The sequence below is a fragment of the Fringilla coelebs genome (genome assembly GCF_963513975.1).
Source record: "Fringilla coelebs genome assembly, chromosome: 10".
In the NCBI taxonomy this organism is placed as follows: domain Eukaryota; kingdom Metazoa; phylum Chordata; class Aves; order Passeriformes; family Fringillidae; genus Fringilla; species Fringilla coelebs.
In genome coordinates, this window is record NC_140036.1 from 7,974,035 (window position 1) to 7,997,684 (window position 23,650).

General features: G+C 43.8%; 1 protein-coding gene across 1 annotated transcript in view; it reads right to left on the bottom strand.

Annotated features, from left to right (window-relative positions):
- Positions 1–23,650, bottom strand: part of EPHA4 (EPH receptor A4) — a 104,521-nt gene that overhangs the window by 43,712 nt on the left and 37,159 nt on the right. Inside the window, exons 4-5 of the mRNA XM_084212023.1 lie at positions 19,749–19,904; positions 4,337–4,675 (exon numbers count right to left, since the gene is read on the bottom strand). Coding sequence (XP_084068149.1) covers positions 4,337–4,675; positions 19,749–19,904 — 495 coding nt within the window. The remainder of the gene's footprint in view (positions 1–4,336; positions 4,676–19,748; positions 19,905–23,650) is intronic.

The window sequence follows — 23,650 nt, forward strand, 5'->3', positions numbered from 1 at the left end:
ACATTTCCCTTCCCTGCGCTGACAGTCAGTATTTTGGGCTCACCACCACTGCAGCCTGTCCCAGAAGAACAGTCAATTCCCAGGGATCTTCTCGGGGGTGCTGAAATCCGGGGGGCACCGTGACCCATTTTAGCTCCTGCCTGGACAGGAGAGGGGCAAGGACTGCCAGCCCCCTGCTCTGCCAGGGATGGGGCAGCTCTGGGACAGTGAACACACAGCTGCACACGCCAGGAGAGGGGCACTGCACTGACAACAGGAGCAGGAAAACCAGGACAGAGAGCCCGAGACATTCTCCACAAAGATCATTTCTTGATCCTGAGCACAGGCAGCTTGAAAACATCCAGGGTGATGCAACGGGAAAAGAAGTTTATTTATGTACACTGTATTTTCATCCTAATTGGCACATCCTGCATCCATCCAGCTCTGCTGATCCACTTAAGGAAACACAGAGCCCAAGGTAACCTAACAAGGTAACAAATCACCAGGCAGTTTGTTTATTCAGAAATATCAACTGCCTCAACTCCAACGAGCAAAGGAGCGAGCAGGGCGCCCATCCCTCATAAAATGCAAACAAAACAAAGGGAGCCAAGCAAGCAGGAAAATAAGTTTGGATTTTAAATCTCATTTAAACCTGTGTAGGCTCTGCCCCCCACACCACTCCCCAGCCTTATGAATGCCTTCAGCATCCATGCAAAAACCTTGTCCCTGTGGCACTGCCTCCACAGGGGGACTGAGCAGGGAACCTGCCTCTCAGGCTGGAGACACAAACAGCTCAGCTCTTTAATCCTTAATAAAAATATAAACTGTTCAGTTCAGCGCATCTTCAAAAGAAAACACACAGGCTTCCTGCATGCTGTGAACAAGATCTCCTTATTGAGAGCTTTCCTTTTAATTTTGAACTGCTTTGCAGCATTAACCTTAGCAGAAAAAAAACCCAAAAAACCAATCAAGAAGCCCAGAGATTGCTGGCCTGCATCTCCTCATCCACAAATAATATCACAAATTTTTAAAAATGGGCAAAGTGCTGATTTAATTTCATTGAAAACTGAAAAGCCCAAAAGCCACCAGTGGTGAGACCCCCAATAACAGCACTTGCAGTATTCACTGCGCTAAGGACACTGGCTTCAAGTTTCAGCCACTCAGTGTTCCATCCTTGCTTTTTCTATTTTTTTAATCTCATAGGGGAAAAAGTAATGGTTCCCAACTAAAAAAAAAAAAAAAAAAATTATACTAAACATGCAGAACAATGAGCTTGATTAATTCAAAATTCTTAAAATATCACAACACAGAAGTATTTGACTAGGAGATAGAAATTTTTACTTGCTTCAAAGCCTGAAATTTAGCTTTTTTTTGGAAAAATAAGCAAGCTATAATAACTAATACCTTTTCCAAAGAAGCAGAAAAATACTTTTTCAAACTATTTTTGATCCTACTGTGAATGGCAAATCTTATTCTCATTTAAACACTTTTCTATAGTATTGGAAACTGAAAAGAGTTTCTAAATGAAGAGTGGAAAGTAAACTGCCTCATTTCATTATTTCAGGAGTTAAACGACAAAAGCCAACAAAAACCCACCTGTGCTTTTCAACTGCACCTTTTATGTCACTGCAATGCATTCCATCAATTTTGTGCTGAATACACCACAAGTGATTTCTCATTGCTTTCTGCCTGTCTCCAAATGCACACCTTCCACAGGGGCTGGCACCACGGCAAGCAAACACACAGACACCCAGATTCCTGATCCTCACATCAAAAACTGCCTGGAAAATTTCTGCCTATTTTCTTCACATAGTTCAGTTGCATATTTGGAAGGTGAAGTTGTTATCAGAGGAAGAATTCTCTGACCCTTGCATAGTTATCATTTTTACTGAATTTAACTCAGAGATGCACCTCTTGCAAAGAGTTCTAGCAAATTCTCCAGAAGACAAGCCAAAAGCGCTGCTCATATGTAAAGAATTATTAAAAACTCCCCATATTGACAACATTTTTTTTTTCCTATCAAGCACAGGCATAGAGAACACAACCAATGAAGTAATTTACAAACTTTCAGTGTTGGTGGCTTCATTATTATTAGTAAAACAGGGAAGAAGTGCTATTAAGGGAGGAGCTTGGCTCTAATCTGAATTTAGAATTGCCTTAAAGAAACCAAGGCAGCTTTACATAAGTGTAAGAAAGGTGCAAGATGAAAACCAAGCCTGTGGCAGTGCACCATCATGACATGATTTCTTTATAATGAAATATAGTGAAAGAAAATTAGTGGCACAAGGATTTTAATGCACCCCAGACACACATTTACAATGATTAAACAGATGAGTACTTGTAAAACCCAAGGGTCTAACTTTACAAACCTTTACTCAAGCAAGCAGTTTCACCAAAATCAATGGGACAATTTGCATATGTAAGGCTATTTATCTCAGCTGGGATCTGTAGGTTTAGGCCACACATTTCTATTTAGATCTTCTATGCAGCAGAAACCACAAAGTTGTATGAAGAACAGGAGAGCAGTGCACCTTGGAGTTAATTTTCATTTATACCAGTATAATTTTCTCCGTCCCTCTGACGCATTTGATAAACTGGGCATGTTTTGAAATTGGAAACGTTGGCAAAAAGACAAATTTCCTGATGGGAAGAATACTACTCATGGATAATAAACAAAATCAATTCTTATTTGCATATTCAATCAGATTTTGGTTTGCATATAAAAGCATAAGATGGTAGAATTTTCACACGGTAGATGGATCCCGCTCACTTATTTATGCATATATGCATCCACTAATCCTTACACATGCCAAAATCAGTCAGAAATACTCTCTTTGCTAGGCATTCACAGCACAAAAACACTGTCCCTGCTGCTGTTCTCAACCTTCTCTTTTCGTATAGCGTATGACAGCACTCTCCCACGGCTTTCTCCCAAGACTCCCCTAATAGCCCCTGCTCTCTATTAGTCTTCTTTTCACTAGGCAAAGTGGTGGTTTGAATTTTTGAATCATAATTTAAAAGGGATGCTGTCAACTGTATATGAAGAACAAAAAAACACCGGACCAGATTTTCAAAGGCGCTCCGGCGTGGACTTGACAATTTCGCTTGTAACTGTCACTGCAAAATGGAATGTATCTCTCACTGGTAATACTGACACGTCCTGGACTACAGCTAAAATCTGCGGATTTAGACTATGCCTACCTATTTTTCACACACACCTACTAGGAAACAGAATTCAAAATATTTATATGGTCTGATCCTATCAAAATATGCAATATTAATATTGTCTCATACACCGTAAGCCCAGTAATAAATGATACCCTGGGAGCTACGCTCCGAGGTGCTGAATGCCTGCAACATCTGTGGGACCTGAAGGCAATCAGCACTCTGAGCCATCAGATAACAGGTTTGACGGTCTTGTAGCCAGTCTGACAGTCTGGAGATCTCATTTGCATTTAGAAGAGTGTCATATTCAAATGTATATAATTTTGTGCATTAAATTAAAAATTCAACTGGAACCCTGTGCGTTAAACCCGAGCTGGCTGCAAACTAAGAAATGTTTTCATGGAATTAAAGAAAAAGATCAAACAAATTAGCATCAAAACAAAATGGCAATCTGCAGCTGCAGCCTTTGCCCTTACTAGGTCAAGCATGGGGTACTAAAAAAGCAGAGCTGCCCAGGGTATCTGAAATAATCTCGTAGACACAGAAATAGTATTTCGCTCTCCCAGATGAATGAAACGCAAAAATCAGTCAGCAAGAAGTTGAAAGCTCATATAGGATTTCTACAGCAATGCCAGCTCTGATCAATCGAAACATTGTCAGCAGCAGGTTAAGGAGGTATTTATTTAACAAGGGGACAGAATCTAATTGACTTTCCAGGAGCGGAGAGCGAGCAGGCAGGCGAGCGGGCGCCCACTCGTTCCGCTCATTGAATCTTACACAGCCCTTTGTCAAGGGGGGCAGGAGCACAACCCTGTGCTCCCCAGGCACGTATTTTGCCCTCTGCCGACACCAAGGACATCCTTGTGTCCCTGTATGGGGTGTCCCCTGCAAGGAGCAGAGCTGCTGGCGGGCCAGGGGGGGAACAAGGTGGCTGTGCTGTTGTGCTTCTGCAGAATGCCTCCCAGCGTCCTGCCCGCGTGCTGCAGCACAGACACAGCACCCAAACCCTTCTCTCTCCCTGCCTCTGAAGCATTTAAAGTATCCATATAAATCACCAGAAAATAAGGGTTTGACCCAGTTACACATCTTAAGGCTCCTCGCATTCATTTGCTAATGCTAAATGTAATGGAAATCACATCTTCCCTAAAAAACAGGCAGCAGAGAGGAAGGGAATCGCTGTTTATGTTCCTACCTGCTTGGTTAGTTGTCACAGTGACTGACACAGCCTGGTCCTGGCTGGGGTTTTGCTTGGACACTCCATTCACTGCCCAGACTTCAAAGGTGTAGTTGGTGTGTGCCAGGAGGTCGGTGATGGAGACTTTGGTGGTTTTCAGGCCGTTCTGCTGGGGGCTGAAGTGCACCCCACTGCCACAGGAGCGGCAGCGGCTGAGCTCGCCCGCCCCGCAGCGCTTGCACACCACGTTGTAGGAGATGTCCTCCCGGCCACCCTTGTTCTGGGGGGGGCTCCACTCCAGGTTCACTGAGGTCTCGTTGACGTTGGAAATCAGGTGCTGGGGAGCAGATGGAGGGCCTAAAAAGACAAAGTACACATATTTTTAATTAAGGGAAAAAAAAAAACAAAACCAAAGCCTACATAGTGACATCAGAGTTGCACACCCCAGATGCCGTGCAACTCCCATTCGAGTTAAGGACAGTAGAGACCAAGCACAATTTTACCTCTCTGTGTTCATTATGAAGGCAGAAAAATTAGCTGGTAAGTCAAACTGATCTCTTTATCTGATGACCTAACAGTATTTTCCATCTCTAAATGAGCCTGAAAACTCAGTATTGCAATTAAACAGGAGTGTGACTTTTTCCCTTTCACTGTTTATACTTGTTATGAAAAATGTTAAATTTATATCTCTTACACTAATTTTTTTTCCTTGACCTCCTAAGCAAAGCATCAAATGCACAAACTTCTGCTTCACTTGAGATTTTCAAAGTCCCCCATTACCTACAGGCAGACTCTCACTGAAATTATTATAGAAATATCTCAAGGTATCTTTTTCTGGAAAATATAAGTGCAATATTTTCCAGACAAGTTGATGTCAAATCACATTCAGTGAACAGCAAAGCCCATCAAGCAGGGACCTGAGCATGACACTTCAGCATGCAGGACGGAGATTTGAGTAGGAAGCCACACACAGAACTAAGGCTTTGAAGGATGGAAAATAAAGTTTACAACAGGGGAGTGCTGGAGAAAGTGAAAGAACTGAAGAGGAAAATATGGTGAGCATCTGAAGGAAGGGCTGATAAAAGAAACCTGGTCAGAAACAAGAGAACAGACAGAAAGCTTGGCAATGAGGCTGGATTTGAGACACAAGGTCAGCTTTTCCACCACAGGGATGGGAGACTTCATAAACACGCTGCCAGAGAGCTCTCAGCAGGTTCCACCACAGGAACTAGGGGATGAGAGCAGAGCCCCAGGCAGGCTGGGCAGGACCTCCCTGGGCAGGCTGGGCAGAGCCCAGAGGCACAGCCCCTCCTGCACCTGCAGCACCTCTCAGAGGTGCCACGGCCAGCCCTGCCCTGCCCAACGCACAGGCACAAATCCCATTGATGTGCTCAAATCCCCACAGGCCTCAAACCCACAGGCAAACTGAAAATGCACAAGAGCTAATCCTGCAACTCTTAATCTAATTTCAATACAGTTGAGACACACTTTTTGTACCCTTAAATTTGAGGCGGATGATTCAGAGCGAAGCCATGAAAGAGATGGGTATTTCATCCATCCCAAAAGGCTTCCCTGACCATTGCCAGGCAGCCTGCTCTGGGGCAGAGCACACAGGGACTCTGACACACACACAGGGCTTTGGGACAGGGCTGCAGGTAAGCACTGCATCAAACAGAAACGAGACAGAATGAGAATGAAGATTGCAAAATGTATCATTCCAAACGGGAACACAGTAAAATAGCTGTGCTAACTAACTACTGATAGTCAGAGCTTTGCATACAAATATTATTAGCAGAAAAATACTGGAAATAATTTTGTAAAGTCACAAATTCAAGACACAGGAAAGCTCATGAAAGCTTCCTAGATTTCATCAAATACATTTGATGGTTGCAATTCAAAAGAAGTTCAACTAGATCTCTTGCAGAAAAGGAAGGAAAGGAGAAAGTTCTGGCAAATTTGTCAAACATTATGAAACTATGAACGTGGCAAAAAAGAATCAGCCAGCACCAACAGTTCCATTAAGTGTATAAATAAATAAATCATAATCTCTCATATGCCAAAGGTACAAAAACAGCCATCGTGGTAAGACAGGAACCAAATATATTGAAAATGTGGAATTCTACTGAAATTACAAAGTGAGTCATCAATGTAACAGCAAAAAGGTTAAGCTGTTAAGGGGTGATTATAGGGAAGATTAATTGTGGCTCCTCCTCAATTTATCAGGTTCATCTCAAAGGAAGCCTGAGGCCTGAACAGGCTGCATAGGACAAGGTTTTGAGGACTGCATCACCTCCTCAGGTCTGTGCTTGAAGCCACCTGATGTAACACATGCTCAACAGGAGGCAGGACTTTTATTTTGAGAGAGGTAGCTGGGTTAAGAAAAGAGTCTTAAATTATGTAGAGCTCAAATGGGTGTTTGGTACCCGAATGAAAGGTCTCTGTTGCAGGAGTAGCTAAACAGGGATTGTTTGTCTGTGTTTACTTCAAAAATAAAAAATTAATATATTTATTTTGAAAGGAGGGAAATCCTCCCTTCTTGCCAAACCTTTGAAACAGTCTCTGAGTTAATCAGGGTTGACAGGTAGAATTACTGCAAGAAGAGAGAGCTGAGCCCAGCCCCTGAGCCAGGGAGCCCTCCTGCCTGCTGCTCCACCAGGCTGCCATTCATGGCTTTTATTTATGCACTGGCAGCATTTTGGACTCCTAAGGACAAAACCCTTTTACTCAAAGATCAGTTACTGAACACAGTAAGAGACGTTTCCTGATCCAAAAACCAGATGAGAAAGAAAAGGAAAAAAACTGGTTTTAATCTCTATTCATCATGTGGAAATGGAGGCAGAGAGAGATGCGGTGAGACAAGGGCACACAGGACATACTTTGCACATCTGGGCAGTTGTCAAAACCATCCCAAGTCCCAGCCCAATGCCTCTGTCCCAGAAGCAGCTCTCCTTCCCCGGAAAGCTGGCTTTGCCAGCTCCCCTGGGTACAAGAAAGTGGTCTCTGCTTAGCCTGCAGATATACAAGCTTTCTTTTCAAAAATAAACTCTGAGTGCAACGAGGTGGAAGACACTCCTGAAATCGTGAACTCGGGCGGCAGCGCAGGAACTGCTGAGCAGGGACTGAACCAAACTCTCTCCACCCTCGACTTCCCCAGACTGCCTCACATCTGGGCTCTCTTCAGGGCAGGCAGGTGCACAAGGTAACAACACCTGTGTCTCTGCACTGTCAAGAGAATGGGAAAACCAACACAAGCCTCTGGGGGGAACAGCAGCCTCAGCAGGCGGCAAGCCCAGGCGCACGTTGGACAGTGAAGCAGCCAGACACTCTGGGAGCTGAGGCCGTGTGTCCTCCCAGAGACTGGTCAGGACCTGGCAGCAGCAAGCCCTGAACAGAAACTGCTCCTGTGGGAAACACCAAGATAGCGAGGAACAGCAAAAGGCGTTTTCTTACAGAGCACTCGCTCGCTGCAGCCACACACGCGAGAGCATCCGCTCGGAGCACAGCCAGGAGAGCTGAGATGAGGTGGTGCCAGTGCAAACACCTCCTTCCCCAGGCAGCACCAAGAATATCCCTGTTTCACGAGGGTATTCCTGAAGCAAAGACCCCCGTGGGGGGAGGGTTCATACTGCCACAGCTGCGGTCTGAAAGATGTGCCTCTTAGCTCAGATACATCAGCCAGTTTGGGGTTAAACTCAGACTTAGTTTCGTGTCCATTAAGATATTTTCCAAGGCTCTAAGTCCAGTTTCACATGGGAAAATGTGCCAGAATGAATCAAGCTCCTCAGAAGCAAAAAGTCAGTAATTAGTATGTGGGACAGGGCATTGCAGTGTCTAAACAGAGATGCAGTGAAGTGGAAAACCAGGGAAGCAGATGCTTGCAGGTCACAGAGATGAGTGCACCACCTCCAGCATGAAAAGGAAGATGCGGGGGAGTCTCCAAATGGTGGGCTGACATTACAGTGAGGGGAAAAGCAATTTCTTTTCTTCCTGGAGTATAGTCATCAATGGAGCTGTTGGCACAGGGAGCGGGGAATAGCTTCAGATTGATGGGCCTGGTTTCAGATGTTGAAACACAGGGCGGATCCGCTCCTTCAATGGTGATCGGGATTTGCTTTGTTTCTGACAACAGAGCCTCTGCCCAAAGATGAGACAAACCCTTTCAGGGCCAGGGCGGGCTGCAAGGGCCAGGACAGCACCTGGATGAACCCAGCTAGCAGGATCCCACAGGGAACAGTATCCTGACAGCCAGACCATCACCCTCACACAAACCTGTGTCCTCTGGCAGAAAAATCTAGCTACAGGGCAGATGAGAGAGGAGACAAGGACCTGTGCTTCTGAATCACCACCACCATCTGTAATTTTGTCACAAGTCCCACAATCTATGGCATTTTTCATCAATCTCCTGCCAATGGAAGCTTGCTATTGCATGGGCTATTTGGCACTGTGGAACAGTGGAGCTAATACTGCCATACTGCCTGGAACAGTTTGAAAATGTGACAGTTCCTACAGGAAATCAAAATTAAATCTAAACATTTTAATCCTGAAAACTGATTAATTTTAAAATTTATTTTATGATGTTAGGCAGGCAGGTGCTGTTGTTTTCCCTGCACAGGGCAATAGAATCTGAGGGTGGATCTGCAGAGCCGCTCAGTCTTCTCACATCAAAGGGGACACAGTTTGATCATGGGGCCTGAAAGCCGGATCCCTCTGCAGCCCCTTTAACCAGCACCCTGAACGGATGGGGGGCTCCCCGGTGGGAACACAGGCAACGGAAGTTTTCAATTTTATTCCTTCCTGGGGCTCCATAAATCTTGCTTCACAATAAAACCATCAAAATCAAGTGAGCCATGAAGCAAATGGGAAGGCCCTGGGTGGAGCAGTTCATTGTGTGTGTCAGGGCTGAGGGAAACACTGCAGAGTCTGTTTAGCAACAAATAATCTTCATCAAGCTAATCTTGCCATCTTCCTCAACCCTCCTATTCGATTTCCTTAAATATATTGGGCAATGCAGATTGTTTGCCTTTCTCTTGCTGCAAGAGGCTGTAGCCATTACAGCTATCTGTCTTTCATCCACAGATGGAGAGATCTGTCTGTCTTAAGGACAATGCACCCTACGTCAAACAAACATTCAGCAAAACAAGAGCTTTTAAGGCATTAATAGCATAAGCACTACTTGTATGAAAAGGACTGATGCGTTTTAGCACTCTTTCTACAACTTCAGGCAGTATTTTAAGTTTTCATTTATCAACTTTTCATTTATCAACTCCCTTCCTACACTCAAGTCTCTCTCCAGTCAGAAGCCTCCCACACACGCCTGTACAACTGACAAGGGCCTGGTGAAAACCATGACAAGGACACATACCAACACCTGGCTGTCTCCTTCCTTCCTTCCAGACCACAGGAGATCCCTGTGTGCCAGCTGGCTGTGGATTACAGGTCTCTGGGGGCACACTTAAGGAGCTCTGATGATGCACACCAGGGATCAAGCCTGGTCCAAGCGCTGCAGTGACTCACAGAGAGCTTCCACAGTGAAGATGCAGTAATGAACTTGCTCTCCAGGACTGAAGCAGCACCTCTGGGTTGCAGATGGCAAGGGGACACAGCTGGGAAGCCAGCCAGGCTGCAGACTGAGACTGGGCATAATAACACCTCAGTAAACTGTTTATTTGCAAGGAGTACAGTATTTTCCATTTAAATCAGCTGCCCTAAAGATTAAGGGGCATCAGAGATAGTTGAGTCAAACATCACCAAGTTGTTTGACTGTTGTTTGGATGCCATCCAGCTGAGAACGTTATCCCAAAGCCCCTTTCTTCTTGTCCCCAAAGGACAGCAGCACAAATGTAGGAGGCTCAGCCTCACGAACCTGGCAAAGCCATTCTGCCAGGGAGAAAGAATGTCTACCCCAATGCAATGAATGATTTCAAAGAAAGATAGCACAAAGAGGATTAGGTACAACTGAGTGAATATTCCTGCTGCCCTGAGGGATCAATGTGCCCAGCCCTTCAGGCACACCACATGGAAAGCACAGACCCCAGCACTGCACTGTGCCCAAGGACATGGCCAGGACTGCAAGAGCAGCACCACAAGGCACGAGTGGGGAGGAGAGAGCCCTGCCCTGACAAACGCCATACACCACAAACCCAGCCAAAGCCATGGCAGAGGACGTGCTGTAGCTGGGCTCCAGATGCTGGAGGGGCTCCAGGCAGGCAGGCATGGTTGGCTGGTTGTGCAGGGAGACTCCAGCCAAGTCTGTCCTCCCTTCCTCCCTACAGCTGCAAACCCGACAGATCTGCACAACCAAAAAATATCCCTGAAAACTAACCCTGGGATTTGAAGGTAGACTTGTGCTGGGGAACTGTATTTAAATGGTTATGACAGAGGTTTTAATATCCCTGGTTTTACATCTTCCTTTTTTATTACTGATCTGCCCAGCAAGGTGTTTCTCTAAAAGTCTCTGTGGGTGTATGCGGTAAATTCAATTACAGTTTTCTACAAGGAGACCAGACAGACTTGTTTGACATCAAGAATACTGTCTTCACTAAACCAGTTAATTTAGTTCAGCAACAGTGTATGGTTAGGAGGCGTGGATTAAAGCACAGAGAACGGAGATGAGAAAGAAATGATTCCCAGCAAAACAGCTCCCGAGTGACCTTGTTGTCCCAAAAAATGAGAAGAAATAAGAAAGACCTTGCAGCTTGGTTCTCTGCGGCCCCAGGGTGACAGGACTCCAGAATCCCATTTCTAGACAACTAGCAGCTCCAAATTTTGGGCAAACAACTTTCATTCACCAAAGGTAGACGCGAGCAAAAAATTCCTCTTTCCTTTTCTCAGAAGTCCCACGGCCACAGGACTGAAGATAAAGTTGAGGGCTTTGGTTTGGCCAATTTTATCAGATACAAGTAGCCTTTATATACTATTTTCTTGTGTTGAGAAACAAAAACATCACAAAACAAATGAAAAGGCACTTCAGCACAGGGTTCTGACAATTAATTCCTTTGAAGTGAATTTAGCACTTCCAAGAAACCCACTCTGGTGGCACCCAAAACAAAGAAGCTCTCTTACCACAAATAGCTGCCTGTCTGCACAGTTTCTGCCCCAGCCTGGCAGAGGGCTCCTTCAGGAGCTCCTTTTTTTATGCCAGCTTAGTCTTCAGCCATCCACTGTGGTAGTGAATTATTCTGGCAGCAACATTACCCATTAAGGACTGAACTGATATTATCAGTATTAGGACTGTAACCACATCTATTTACTACTAGCCTCTGTTATAGTTAAGATTTATTACCTTGAAAGATCTGGCTGTGGGAGGAGATCTATTAAAAATTCAAACTGAAACCCACACTCTCCATGGAAGTGCTAATGGAGATATTTCAAACATATACCTTCAAGAAGGCAAGCCTTTGTTAGGAGCGTCCTGTCAGTCACCAGATCAGTGCATTTAAAATGTGCCTTCTTTAAAAGAAAAATGCTTTCTAAAGCTATGTATGTGACTAAGTAACTAGCATGATGAAACTTTTGAGCCCTGGAAGGAGAAAATGATTAAAAAAATAATTTACTCCATCTGCTTGGGCACGTGTGTAAAAGCACATTTCTCCAGCAGGTAACGGATGTCTCTGCAGCCAGGGCAGTGGATAATTATTTTCAAGTGGGTTGTCACACTGCATTCAGCCTGCATTCGCCTGACAGCGTGAAATCAGAAGGAAGCTTCATTGGCAATTCCCACCAGACATCAGAAAACCTCAAGCATGTAGAAAAGACTTTAATCTTCTTTAACCATTCCCGCACTCCCCTTGAAGAAAATATCACTTCTTTTTTGAGGCAGAAAAAGCAGACCTTAGCTCAATACGGGTTCAAAATTATTTTAACAAACAAAAAAAAAAAATTAAAATACTGTATTAAAAATAAAAACAATAATCTGCTACAGTTTGAAGCTTTCTAGCTTCACCCTGAAACTGTGAGAGCCCTGCAAAACCACTGTTCAATGCAGCTGTGTGCCAGCTATGGGTGTTTGCTAGTCAAAGTCAATCAGGCAGACCAGCAGGGCTTTGGACCAGGAGTGACAAAAGGATCCTCTTTGTGAGCCTGCTCCAGAGAGGCTGACCCTCTTCATCTGCCCTGCTTTCAAAGGGAACTCGGGGCATTCAGAAATCTTGAGCTAATTTGCTACATAATAAACAAGATTCATACAACAGGGAAGGTTGCTATGACACACCGTGGTTTAAAAGGAGCCCAGGATGAACTGGCCTGTTTTGAATCGGCAGCTTGGCCTTGGCTGCACTACAGAGGAGCAGCAAAGTCTTTGATAAGTTAAAGGAGCAGCAGGCACCTGGGAGCAAGCATCCGACTGCCTAATAGCAAGAAAACCTGACTAGAAATGCTCTATCAGAAGCAGGGAAAAGTTTAGCACATCTGCTGCGCAAGATCTGAGAGCCAGCTTTTGTGTGCAACACAGCAAGAATAAAGAGACCAAATAAAGAGGTGTACAAAAAAACAAAGGATCCACACAATGAACGCTTCCACAGATCTTTGGAGCATATCTGGAGGTAGGTACATCAGGTGCCCTTTGAAAGGGCTGGCTCAGGCACAGAGAGGCAGCACTAGGGCTCTGCTAAGGCTGTTGGTCATCTTGCCAGCCTCACCCACGGGGTCACACTGCTGCTCTCTCAGCACGGCCTCACCCCACTGGTACTGTAGGGATGGCTTTAACAACTCTAATCAATGCTCTTTAATTTGATCATGATCCTAGAATCATCTCACTGGGGGCAGGGCTGAAATAGAGAGTATTTCAGAGAGCATGGAAGGGAGAGTATTTCTCTACTATTTGCAGAGATGATGCAAAGAAAGTAATTATTAAATAATCAATGTCTTTAAATACCTTAAGTTCACTGACTAAAATGTCTGGCAAAGCCATGTGAGGCACAGTGTTCAAGAGGGAGCACTTTGGCCTCCTCTTTCTATCTCATAAGGCTTTATTGAACCTGTACAGCAGTGGAGCTGTCAATGAAGTTTCAGCATGCGAGCTGTGATGCCCTTCAGATATGCCTTTGTTGTTGATCTCTAGCCATCTGAAAGAAAAGTTCTAACACAGAGTAAATACCTGGGTCCTGTCCATTTAAGTTTGCAAATAAAGCCCACACTTTCCCGAGACAGTTGTGTATGTTGCTGCCACTAATTGCCTCTTTCAGCAGCTGTGGACAGGTCCCCTGTTGCTGTGGGCTAATTCACACAAGCAAAGGCAGCTCGGACAGCCCTCACTTCTTGCCTGCCTGGCTATTCCTGACCATTTATCATCATAGATTATGTGTTTTACAACTGGGGAGACCAAAGCCAACAGGCCACAAGATGCAGCAGTCACTTAAAATACCAGTAATCTGCTCCATTTCCACCCTCTCTCCTGTCTGCACAGTCAGCTTTACAACTGGGTTATAATAAGGCAAATGATTTGGTAAACAATTCTTCATTTATTTACTTGGGCAAGATTCCTTTGACTCCAGCAGGAATTCTGCCAAGCCAGGGATGCTGGACCAGTGCCAGTGACAAAATGCCCATTTCACTGGAATGTACGATTTCCTATTTACTCGCCAGAAGTAACCCAGCTACCAGCTTCACAATAGGGTTTGTTCCTTTCACCCAGAGAACAATCCAATTGATAGCTCCTCTCCTAAAAAGGCTCAAGAAGTTAAGCAAAGAGGTCCAGTTACCACGGGCAGAGGTGTGGGAAAACTGATGCTCGCAGGTAGCACTCCTTTGGGCTCTAGGCTTCCCTTCCAAGAGCTGCCATATAAGAACATTTTGCATTGTCACGTATGCTAAGCCATGCTATCACATCTACTCTCATGCACTGTGCTGCAGACAATACCACCTGTGTTCACTCACTCCTTCGAGATAAAAAGAATTCCACTGCGGAAACCAGAAAGTTATCTGACAGTCTGACAGGAAAGAAATCCAACCAGAAAAATAAGCTCTTCTGTAATTGGCCCAACTGCTGCATTTCTTATGCTGTTTGCCCTCTAATTTACTTCAACAACTCCACAGAACTAGGTCCTGACTAACCAAATCAAAGCCCCCATTTAATTGAGTAAATGTCTCTGTTAATTTAAGGCTCTGGCCAGAAAATCAGAAGACAGCTAATAAACAGTTGCTGTATTTAAAGGAGTGATGATTCCAAGTCTACTGATTATAAACACACACTGTCAAATTACTCCCGTCTCCTCTCAAGCCATAACCACTCCCCTTCTTATTCAATTCCTTCAGCCCATCACCACACACAAGGGGAGACAGCTTTCTCCTTTGAGATTCCCATCACTCACAATCCCTTTCTCTCAGTTTGGCAGCAATGCAGCGATGGATGGTCCATTTTCCCAGCCTACGTGGAGAAGAAAAATCATTCTCTCCTTACAGCCTACCCACTGTTCCCTCTGCTCTTGTAACTGCTGTACTACAGCTTAAAAGGCATTCTGATGCACTATTTACATAATGAACAATATCACAGGATGTTTTAGGAACAAAATCATTTACTGAAGGTGCAGACATATATATAAAGATGTGGAAGAGTTATTATGTCATAAATTTAAATTCTGAAGATCAGAGGCTCTACTGGCCTATACCTGCTACGACAGAGAACAGGCTCCAACAGCAGAGGACTGCAGTAGTGCCAGCACAAATGTGGAAGTGTGGCAAAGCCACCTAAAGTGCAGTAGCCATCGTGACTGTGTGGTGTATCCTGCTTTCCCTTTTTCCTAGCAGACATAGTGGTGATAATCATATCTGACTGGAAACTTAGGAACAAGTTCAGTTCAAGGAAAAAGAACACATTTGCTTATTTATATTGTTTATATTTTAAGCAATCATTATAAACATGTGCTCAAATAATCAGCTCCTATGTAATTACTCATTTGCGGCCACAGTTATTAGGTAGGTAAATTCACTCTTTTTTGAAAATGCAGGTCAAATATTTATCTCTGAGATATGTTAAATGTAACACAAGATTGAGTTAAGGGTATATATTTCACTGCAACATTTTACAAAATTGAAGTGTTTAGACCTTTGAAACCTTTTTTAAAGCCTTGACCTTGGAAACAAATAAGGACAGTGTTATTTTAATGTGCATTCAAATTTTAACAACACAGTCACACAGCTCTAGTGGAATTCACATTGAGTTTCCACTGTAGATTGCTCATCATTTCATTATGGTTCATTATGCTGATAACTGTCAGAAAGCATTAGAAGCAGGAGCCTTGAGTAATAGCACTGAAATGGTAATTTAAAAACAATATACTTTCTGAAGGAAATACAGCAGTGCACTAAATTCAATTAGAAGAGGGGAATGTAAAGACGAGTAAGTGATGTTTGCTGTTTGAAGTCAGGCTATTCAGTTTCTTGATAACCTAGACTGGAGAAGGTCCTTTTAAAGCAGGCACTCTTCTTTTGCATCTCACTACATCTGCTCTTATTATCTCCGAGATTCTCCACTATAAACTGCCTTAAATGCAACCGTTTTTGAAATATTTCAGGCCATGGCAAAATATCAATCAGTCCATCAGTCCCTGTTTGGGTGACACAACTGACTAAATTATTCAGGGTCATTTACTGAGGCAGACTTCAAGCTGGACAGTCCATGATGGTAATCTCTCTTTTGTAAAGGGCTCCCAATTAAAAATCATTAATAATTTGACTTGAACAGACAACATAAACAATACAAAACCGTCCCGTTCTGGCTCATAATGTGAGCATTGTTTGTTAAGACTTAGAGAACCCAACTCATTAATGGTGGGGACGCAGGAGCAACGCCCATTAATTTGGGTGGGAACTGCACCTGCCTGCACCAGGCTGCAATTCACAGGATATCTCCTTACAGAGAAGGGAATTCAGGGACAAGGGCCATGATTGAGACTGATTTGTTTTCCTGCCTCACGGATTCATGTGTGGGTAAGGCAATTTATTCTCCATTACATTGCTGACCTTATGAAAGACCCTTCCTCTCTGCAAATACTGAAATATAATGAAGGCCTGTAGAGTTGCCTTGACATCACTTTTGCAATGCTTCCAAAAGGGAAAGGTGTTTCCCATGGTTGGGCTCAGGTGTATTACAAGTCCATCATCCCATCTCCATGCCCAAAGCACACAGCTGACAAGCTCACTGTGCTTCAGAGCTCAAAGTCTGAATTCTCAAGTTTGGCCAAAGTGGCAGATCCAGGCTGGCTCTGCCCCTCAGTGGTGACAGACACATGGATGGTTATCCCCAGGGGGCAAGTTTGAGGGGAAGGATGCACCAGTAAATGTGTGTGTGTGTCAGGGTTCTGCCTGGCCTTTGACACAGCCCACTCTGCTCTCTCTACACCCACACTGCCACATTCTGCTCTTACTTGCACAAACTTTACACCAGACATAATCACTCACTCTGGCAGAGCTGAAATAGAGCAGAATACCAAACCAGAGTTTGAGTAACTTGTTTAGGGGCCTGATGCCTGGCTTACCTGAGGTTAGACACCGTTTTTATAGCTCAGCAAAGGATAGCAATGTCAGAGAGTAGTGTTATAGAAGGGTAGAACTCTGGAGCACCTCTCCTGGCCAGCACACCAGGAAGTAGCTACTGCTTTTGTTACTTATCATGGGAATTGCAAGAAAGGAAAAGGAAGGGAAATTCTCTAATTCCCTTTCATCCAGTAGCACAATCAGGCTAATGGAAAGTCCTAACAGTCTTCCTCCCCCAACTTAGAAGGCAAGATAAATGACAAGGCCAGCCAGTTTACTACTAAAGGAAATCAATAGCCAAGGGTCAAAGCTTTATAAAAACACATCTTAAGAAGGCTGAAGTTCTTAATCTTAAAAAGTGTTTAGGAATAATAAAGAAGGGATCAATCCACAGTCCATTCCAGGTGTTCTTTCCAAATTATCCAATGTTACTTTTATTCACCTGGTCTAATAGTTCTCCTAGTGAACAGAAACCTGATTTTACAAGCCAGTGGAGCAGAGTCTATCTTTTTGCTAGAAGAATGGATCTCAGATACTGTTTTATTTCTTCATTAGTGTGCCGTCACACTGAGCGATTACTAAATGCAGGCCTGAATGAGAATACCAGAGTTAAAGAGAGCATAATGAACAAAGAAGGTGCCTGATTATTATGGCTGTCAGCACAAGGGAATTGGGTTTGTCACCCGGTTTAACCAACTGGTAAGAACTGATTACAGTCTGAATCCACCTGAAAGCACCTTTGATGTTTATGCTCCCTTCTGTCCACACATCTTGTCAGGAAAGTCAGACGAACGGGGACCTTCTCCTGAAGGGTCTGCCTTCAGCAGAGGCCCTCTGAATGCTGCCACTTGCCTGGGATTCATGGGCAGAAGCCTCTCAGAGGGGCAGCATGGCAAAGGAAGAGCCCCCAGAGCCCTGCACAGCTCGGCAGGCACCATCCTTCCAGCACAGCTAGGGCAGGGCTCAGAGAGGGGCACAGCAGGGCTGGCCAGCTCAGAAACAGCTCCTGTGGCATCCTTCACTTTGGATCACAGAAATACAAGCCCTTCAGCCACAGGAGACTGCAAAGCTATGAGCCAGGACCTCCAGAGACAGGCCTGTTTTCCAAGAGTAGGACTGTGGTGTTGGCTAGCCCCTGCTTGCAGAGCCCTGCTAGGCTGCTGCAGAGATGAAGACTGAGGCCAGCACTACAGCCTTTGCCTTTTCTCCTTTCCTCTGTATTTTTGGGGTAAAAGACCAAGATCAGGAACTTCAGCTTTGTCTGACCTGCCAAGACAGGAATGGGGAGGAGTGCCTGCAGCAGGTCCAACCCTTGACAAAAAAGGGCTAAGCTTGCAGGGGTACATTTTGCAATAATACCAGCAAACATACACATCATTTGCTTACAGTTTCCCCATCTGGAAATGTTTTGCTCTCTCCTCATACTTCCCTAACTGCACATGCCTATTTAAATTCAACCAGTTGATTACTAATTTGATTTCGATTTGGTCAAGATATCCTTCACAAGGACCAGGGCTTTGAAAAACTTTTGTTGGTAAAATGTTATTCAGGGTGTACATTTCACACAATAGTTTTGTTGTTGCAGAGAAACGTTTTCTCTATCAAAACTGGTCACGTTTTAGATCTAGTAGTGTAAATTATATTATAGAAAGCGTGTTCTTGCCCATTTAGACAAGGTTTCACAATACAGTTAGACTCCATTCCCAGTCAATACTTGGCAAGGGATACATGCACCACTCTGCTTCCTACTAAGCAAAAGCAGCTGCTCTTGGCTATGCCCTGGCCTCCTCAACCACCACCCAGCAAAACTCACTGCTGAAAAGAAGAAAATCACTGGAGAACAGCTGGAATCAAGGGGGTGTGGGGAAGGGATGAGTGCTAACTTAGTTATGGACATGCTCTGTTTCTGCCTTGTAAGGGAGAAATTAAGGTTTAAATAAATGTGAGTCATCTCTCACAAAATTAATTCTCAATATATTAAAACATTACAAAAGAAATATCTCGGCCTTTCCTCACTCAGACACACACACACTCTCTCTACATAAATATACAGCTGAACTCCAAAAATCTGGAAACACTTCCAATAGCTTTCAGGGAATGCCACACATGGATATCCCCCTGGTGAAACACAGCCCTTTCACTTATTGTTTCAAACTGCTCTGCTCCTAAGAAAGTGAAAACCAAGGAACTAGATGATCACAATTTAACACCAGGACATGCCTGGAATCCCAGGTCTTTGACTGCATGAGCCATTAACCAACACATAGGACAAGGAGTTTATCTAGCAACCCTGTGGCTGTGCTCAATGCCCCTCTCCTTCTCCCTGATGAAGGCATTTTGGTGGAACTAAAGCAAATTCCATTTGCTGCACTGGCTCATAATGTGAGCATTTGCATGATGCATTTACCTACACAGGATAAAATAAACCATGCATTGGGGGTTTCATTAAAGTTTAAGATTTATTATTACCACCCCTTTCAGATGAAGACTTGGGTTCCTAAGGATCACCAGCTATATTTCAAGCAAATTAGAAATATAATGAGATTATAAACATTACCTGTTTACCTGAGGTCATAAAATTACAAGGAAAGCTTTCACAATTTCTACAAATATTCATATTTAAAGATACGGAGGGTGATGTGCTCTACTGGCCAGGTGCTCAGACTGGAACTGAGGCCTGTATTTTACTTCTAGCTGTGTTAGTAAGGTGTGCAAGTCCCTCTTTTGTAACTGTGTCTCCTGATTTATTTACACAAGGGTCGGCACAGCCGTGCCACCATTAGGAACGGAGGGCTGAGCACTAACAGTGTCACTCAGAAGCGTGACCAAAACGCACACTCCCTCTGCAAAGGGCCCTAAGAGCTACTGAGCGCTGCTGTCAGAAGCACAACACATTTTAGAGACATGGAGGAGAAATGGGTGATAAAAGGGGCAGGAGATTGCTCAGAGCCCAACTCACGAGTGCAGGGCATGGAGGCAGCGTCGCTGTCGGCTCGGAAGAAGCCGCGGTCGCAGGTGCAGGACGTGGAGCCTTCCCAGATGGAGTAGCTGTGGGGCGGGCACTTGGCACAGGCTGCGTCTGTCGAGAGAGCCTTGTAGTATCCGATTTTGCAAGCTAGATGGAGGAACAGGAAGGGAGAGTGTTACTGGCCCGGGCTGTGATCATAAATTGCCAGCTTACTCATTCAAAATCAAGGCAGGAGACGTTTCAAAGAGATCTAATGATGTCCTCTTAGCCCCAGGTGAAGAATTAACAATCATCACGCTCTTAATGAGGGTCCTATGTCAGGGGATACTAATTTCTAATTCCAACAAGGAGCCATTTTAAAATCTGGCTTAGAGATGGCAAAAAAAAAATTATACTCTTCTGTTGACACTGCCAGAAAATCAGCTGCCTCTTTGTGCTTACTGTGGAGTTGCATGTGGCTTCACCCGTGTCCACCTGCACCCCACACACACAGAGCTTGACAAAAGGGGTGCAATTGCTTCATTCCATGACCACTTAAGGAATGGCAGCTGACAGTCAGACACTGCCAATTTTTAAGAGGGAGTGGGACAGGAACCCAACATGCCCGGAAATGGCACATCTCCCTCCTGGCAAGGCAGAATTCATTTGGCTCTTTCTCCCCAAGGGAGGAGATCAGCAATGCCCTCCCTGCTCAAAGCTGGGGCACAGCAGTAACTGCACCACTGCCACCACGTGCAGTTGGCAAGCTTTTGGTGACTTCAGCTTCATAAAAGGTACTTTTATATCACTTGGAAAAAACTCATTAGCATCATTAATAACACACTTTCATGGTGGCTAACAGGTATGTCATCCTAGAAATTTCTCCCTTGGCTGGAGAAAAAAGCCCACCATCACCACCACTGGCTTTTAGCACTGCAGAGAAGAGAGAAAATTCCCAGGCACGCAAACCAGTAAAAAAGAAAGGCTGTTCCCAGTATTTACTGTGTGACTCACTCCCACATCTTGTCATTTATCACCTACACTACCTTTAGGGTTCCCCTGTTACACACAGGCTCCTGTTGGGAGGGCATAAGCCCCCGCACAGCCAGAGCTCGCTCTTGCTGTTTCAGCCTTCCCCTAGTCCCCCTCACTCCTTCCCTGCTTCTCTTATGAAGCCCTCCAGTGGGAAATGGAGAGGGATATTAGTAACACGTTTATAAAAAGAGCAAGTTACTTCATTCTTATTAGCCAAAGCCATTTATGAAATGTCCTTAACAAGTCCTGACTTTACGATGTGCCACACGCCATGTGTGAGAGCGCTGGGAGATCAGCCTGGTGACACTCACTGGGGCTGCCACAGGACCAGAGGAGACTGGGAAAACACCTTGCTCAGGTGACTGAGATTTACAGAGTTCACATGCATCATGGTGTTAGATAAGGTTCGACTTGCAAGGTGTGTTTTGGCCATGCTTCAAACAGCCTCGGGGTTTCCATTAAAATCAGCAGCTCCAGCTCCGGCAGCAAGAACAGCAGGGGTTAAACCCAGCCTGCCCCATGTCAGGAACAATTTTGGTCTCTGAACACAAATGCAAACCCCCCACACCTGGCCCATCAGCCAAGTACCAGCAGAATGCAAAGGCAACACCTGGAAAACAGTTTATTCTGCCTGGGATGGGAACTGCCCATCAAAACAAACACACAAACAAACAAACAAAATAACCTTTCTTTTTTATATCTATAATTTGCACTATCTGGTGAGCAAGTTGCTGTATCACTATGTGTCCTGGGTTTAACAACAGCAGCAGTCAAGGGGCAGATGCTGGTCTTAGATATTACTCCTGGTTTTCACTGTCACAGCTCAGATAAGAAATATTCCTAAGTCTGTGTATGACCAGGAGAGACACCCACAGGAAGGATCTTGCTGCCACATATAAAAACAAGGTATTGAAAAACAGAATACAAGAGGAAACCAAGCTGACTGCTTTTATCCACAAAATTCTTTCTATTATTAATGGTTTTAAAACTAAACATGTAAACTCTAATATTACTCTTAACATCATGATCCACAGATATCATTAAACAGTGAGCTATCTTTAGCATATTTGGGATATTAAAATACTTCTAGCTCAAGGCTGAAAATCATATTTGGGTTATAAGATGCTTCTAGAAAGACTAGAAAATGTCACAGTTGAAGATTTTTGTGACCATTCCTCCCTGTCTTTTCATACTCCACGGTCCAAAAGGGAATAGATGTATTCACTGCGTACTGCAAGGTCAACACTCTGTAACTCAAGGATTTTTTTTCCCCCTCGTTTCATGCACTGTATTTTGTTTTCTACTATATTAAGCCAAGATCATTAATATTTCAAGACCTGAAGAAAGCTCTCCAAACACACTGGCTGCTCCTAAAGCACACACGGCCATTTTGCTTCAAAAACCAACTACTCCTGAAGACAGTTTTCTTCATTTTAGTGTGCTCAGAGATTCACCACATTTCACAACAGACATAAAAGGGCATTAGAGAATGTGCTGCATTAAACCAGGAGTTCTTTGCCCCCAAGAGCTCCATGGTAGCACCGCTTAAAAACTCAAACCTAATCCTGTAAAAGCTGTTCTTAGCATGAAGTGCTGCTGACACACCTATTACAACTACAGATGGACTTTTTTTTGAAGGGTAATGATTTAGTAGGCAAACAAGAAGCCTGTACAGAACTCATTCCCTGGAAGTCTTTATTGCTTGCTCATGACAAATCTTCATGCAGCTGCTTTTCTAGGAAGGATTTGCTGGGTGAGACCCAGCATGAATGGGGTTCTTACACAGTTTTCGAAAGATGCCTTTGTAAAAAGATTAGTTCACATGTGCAATGCAAACTTTGAGTTCAGTTTCTTAGCTTTGCCTTAATTAGTTCTTTCTGTGAGGTTTCTTTTTGTTTTTTGAAGGAGAAAAAAAATTTTCTCACATTCAGGTCACCCCCAAGTGTAACACGGTTACAATCGGCTGCACCGCATTCAAGGGAAATTCTCAAACAAAAATATTTTCACTTCACAGTTTTTCCTCAGAACAAATTACATTAATTTAATGGACATCAGCTTGAAATAATCACGCTGATGTCTTTGAGTTGTAATATTAAAATCTATTTGATTTCTAGTTCTCTTAAAGCAAGACAAGATCTGGCAAACATTGCTGGTCATTATTACATGCTTTTTTCCTTCTTTTTTCCAAATATATCAGAGTGATGCATGTCAAAACTGCAAAAATTGCTCTGAAGAATTATGGAACTTCAGTCAAATCTAGCTGTAAATTTTCTCAAGCTGTTTTTCCAACTCTGTTTTCTCATTAAAACCTGATTTTCAGACTTAAAGATTCCTCAAAAAAAAGAGAAAGAATATGTGTGTGGGCTGCAAAGTCTGCTTTCTTGGTTTCTCCAAATGCTGAATTTTTGACTAGAAAATTTCAGGCAGCAATTTCAGAATTTAAAACTTCATCTCATGGTGGATGGGGCTCTAATCACATTCTTTTTAAACACCGCTACCACAAAATACTTAAATTAAATTGGTTTTAACTATTTTTAAATAAGCTATGTTGTTGGGTTTTTTTAATTGGGGTCAGGGGAAATATTTAAGAAAATTATTATTTCAAATTTAGAGTTGGTAAAAAAAAAATCCCCTAGTACTTGCTCTTAAATTGTTCCTTTATCCTTGTGGAAATGGCAATAATTCCTTCTGAGTTAGGAAAAGGCTTGACACACCTAATAGTCCTTTAAAAAAAATTTAAAATTGTGTAATGTTCGCAAAGGGTTGGATAAAGAAATAATCCCAAACTGCTGACAGATTCCTAAACCATTAAAAATGCAGTGCACATCCTACAAACATCTCGGGGAGCTCCAGGCAGAGGCTCTGGCAGCGCCTGGAGG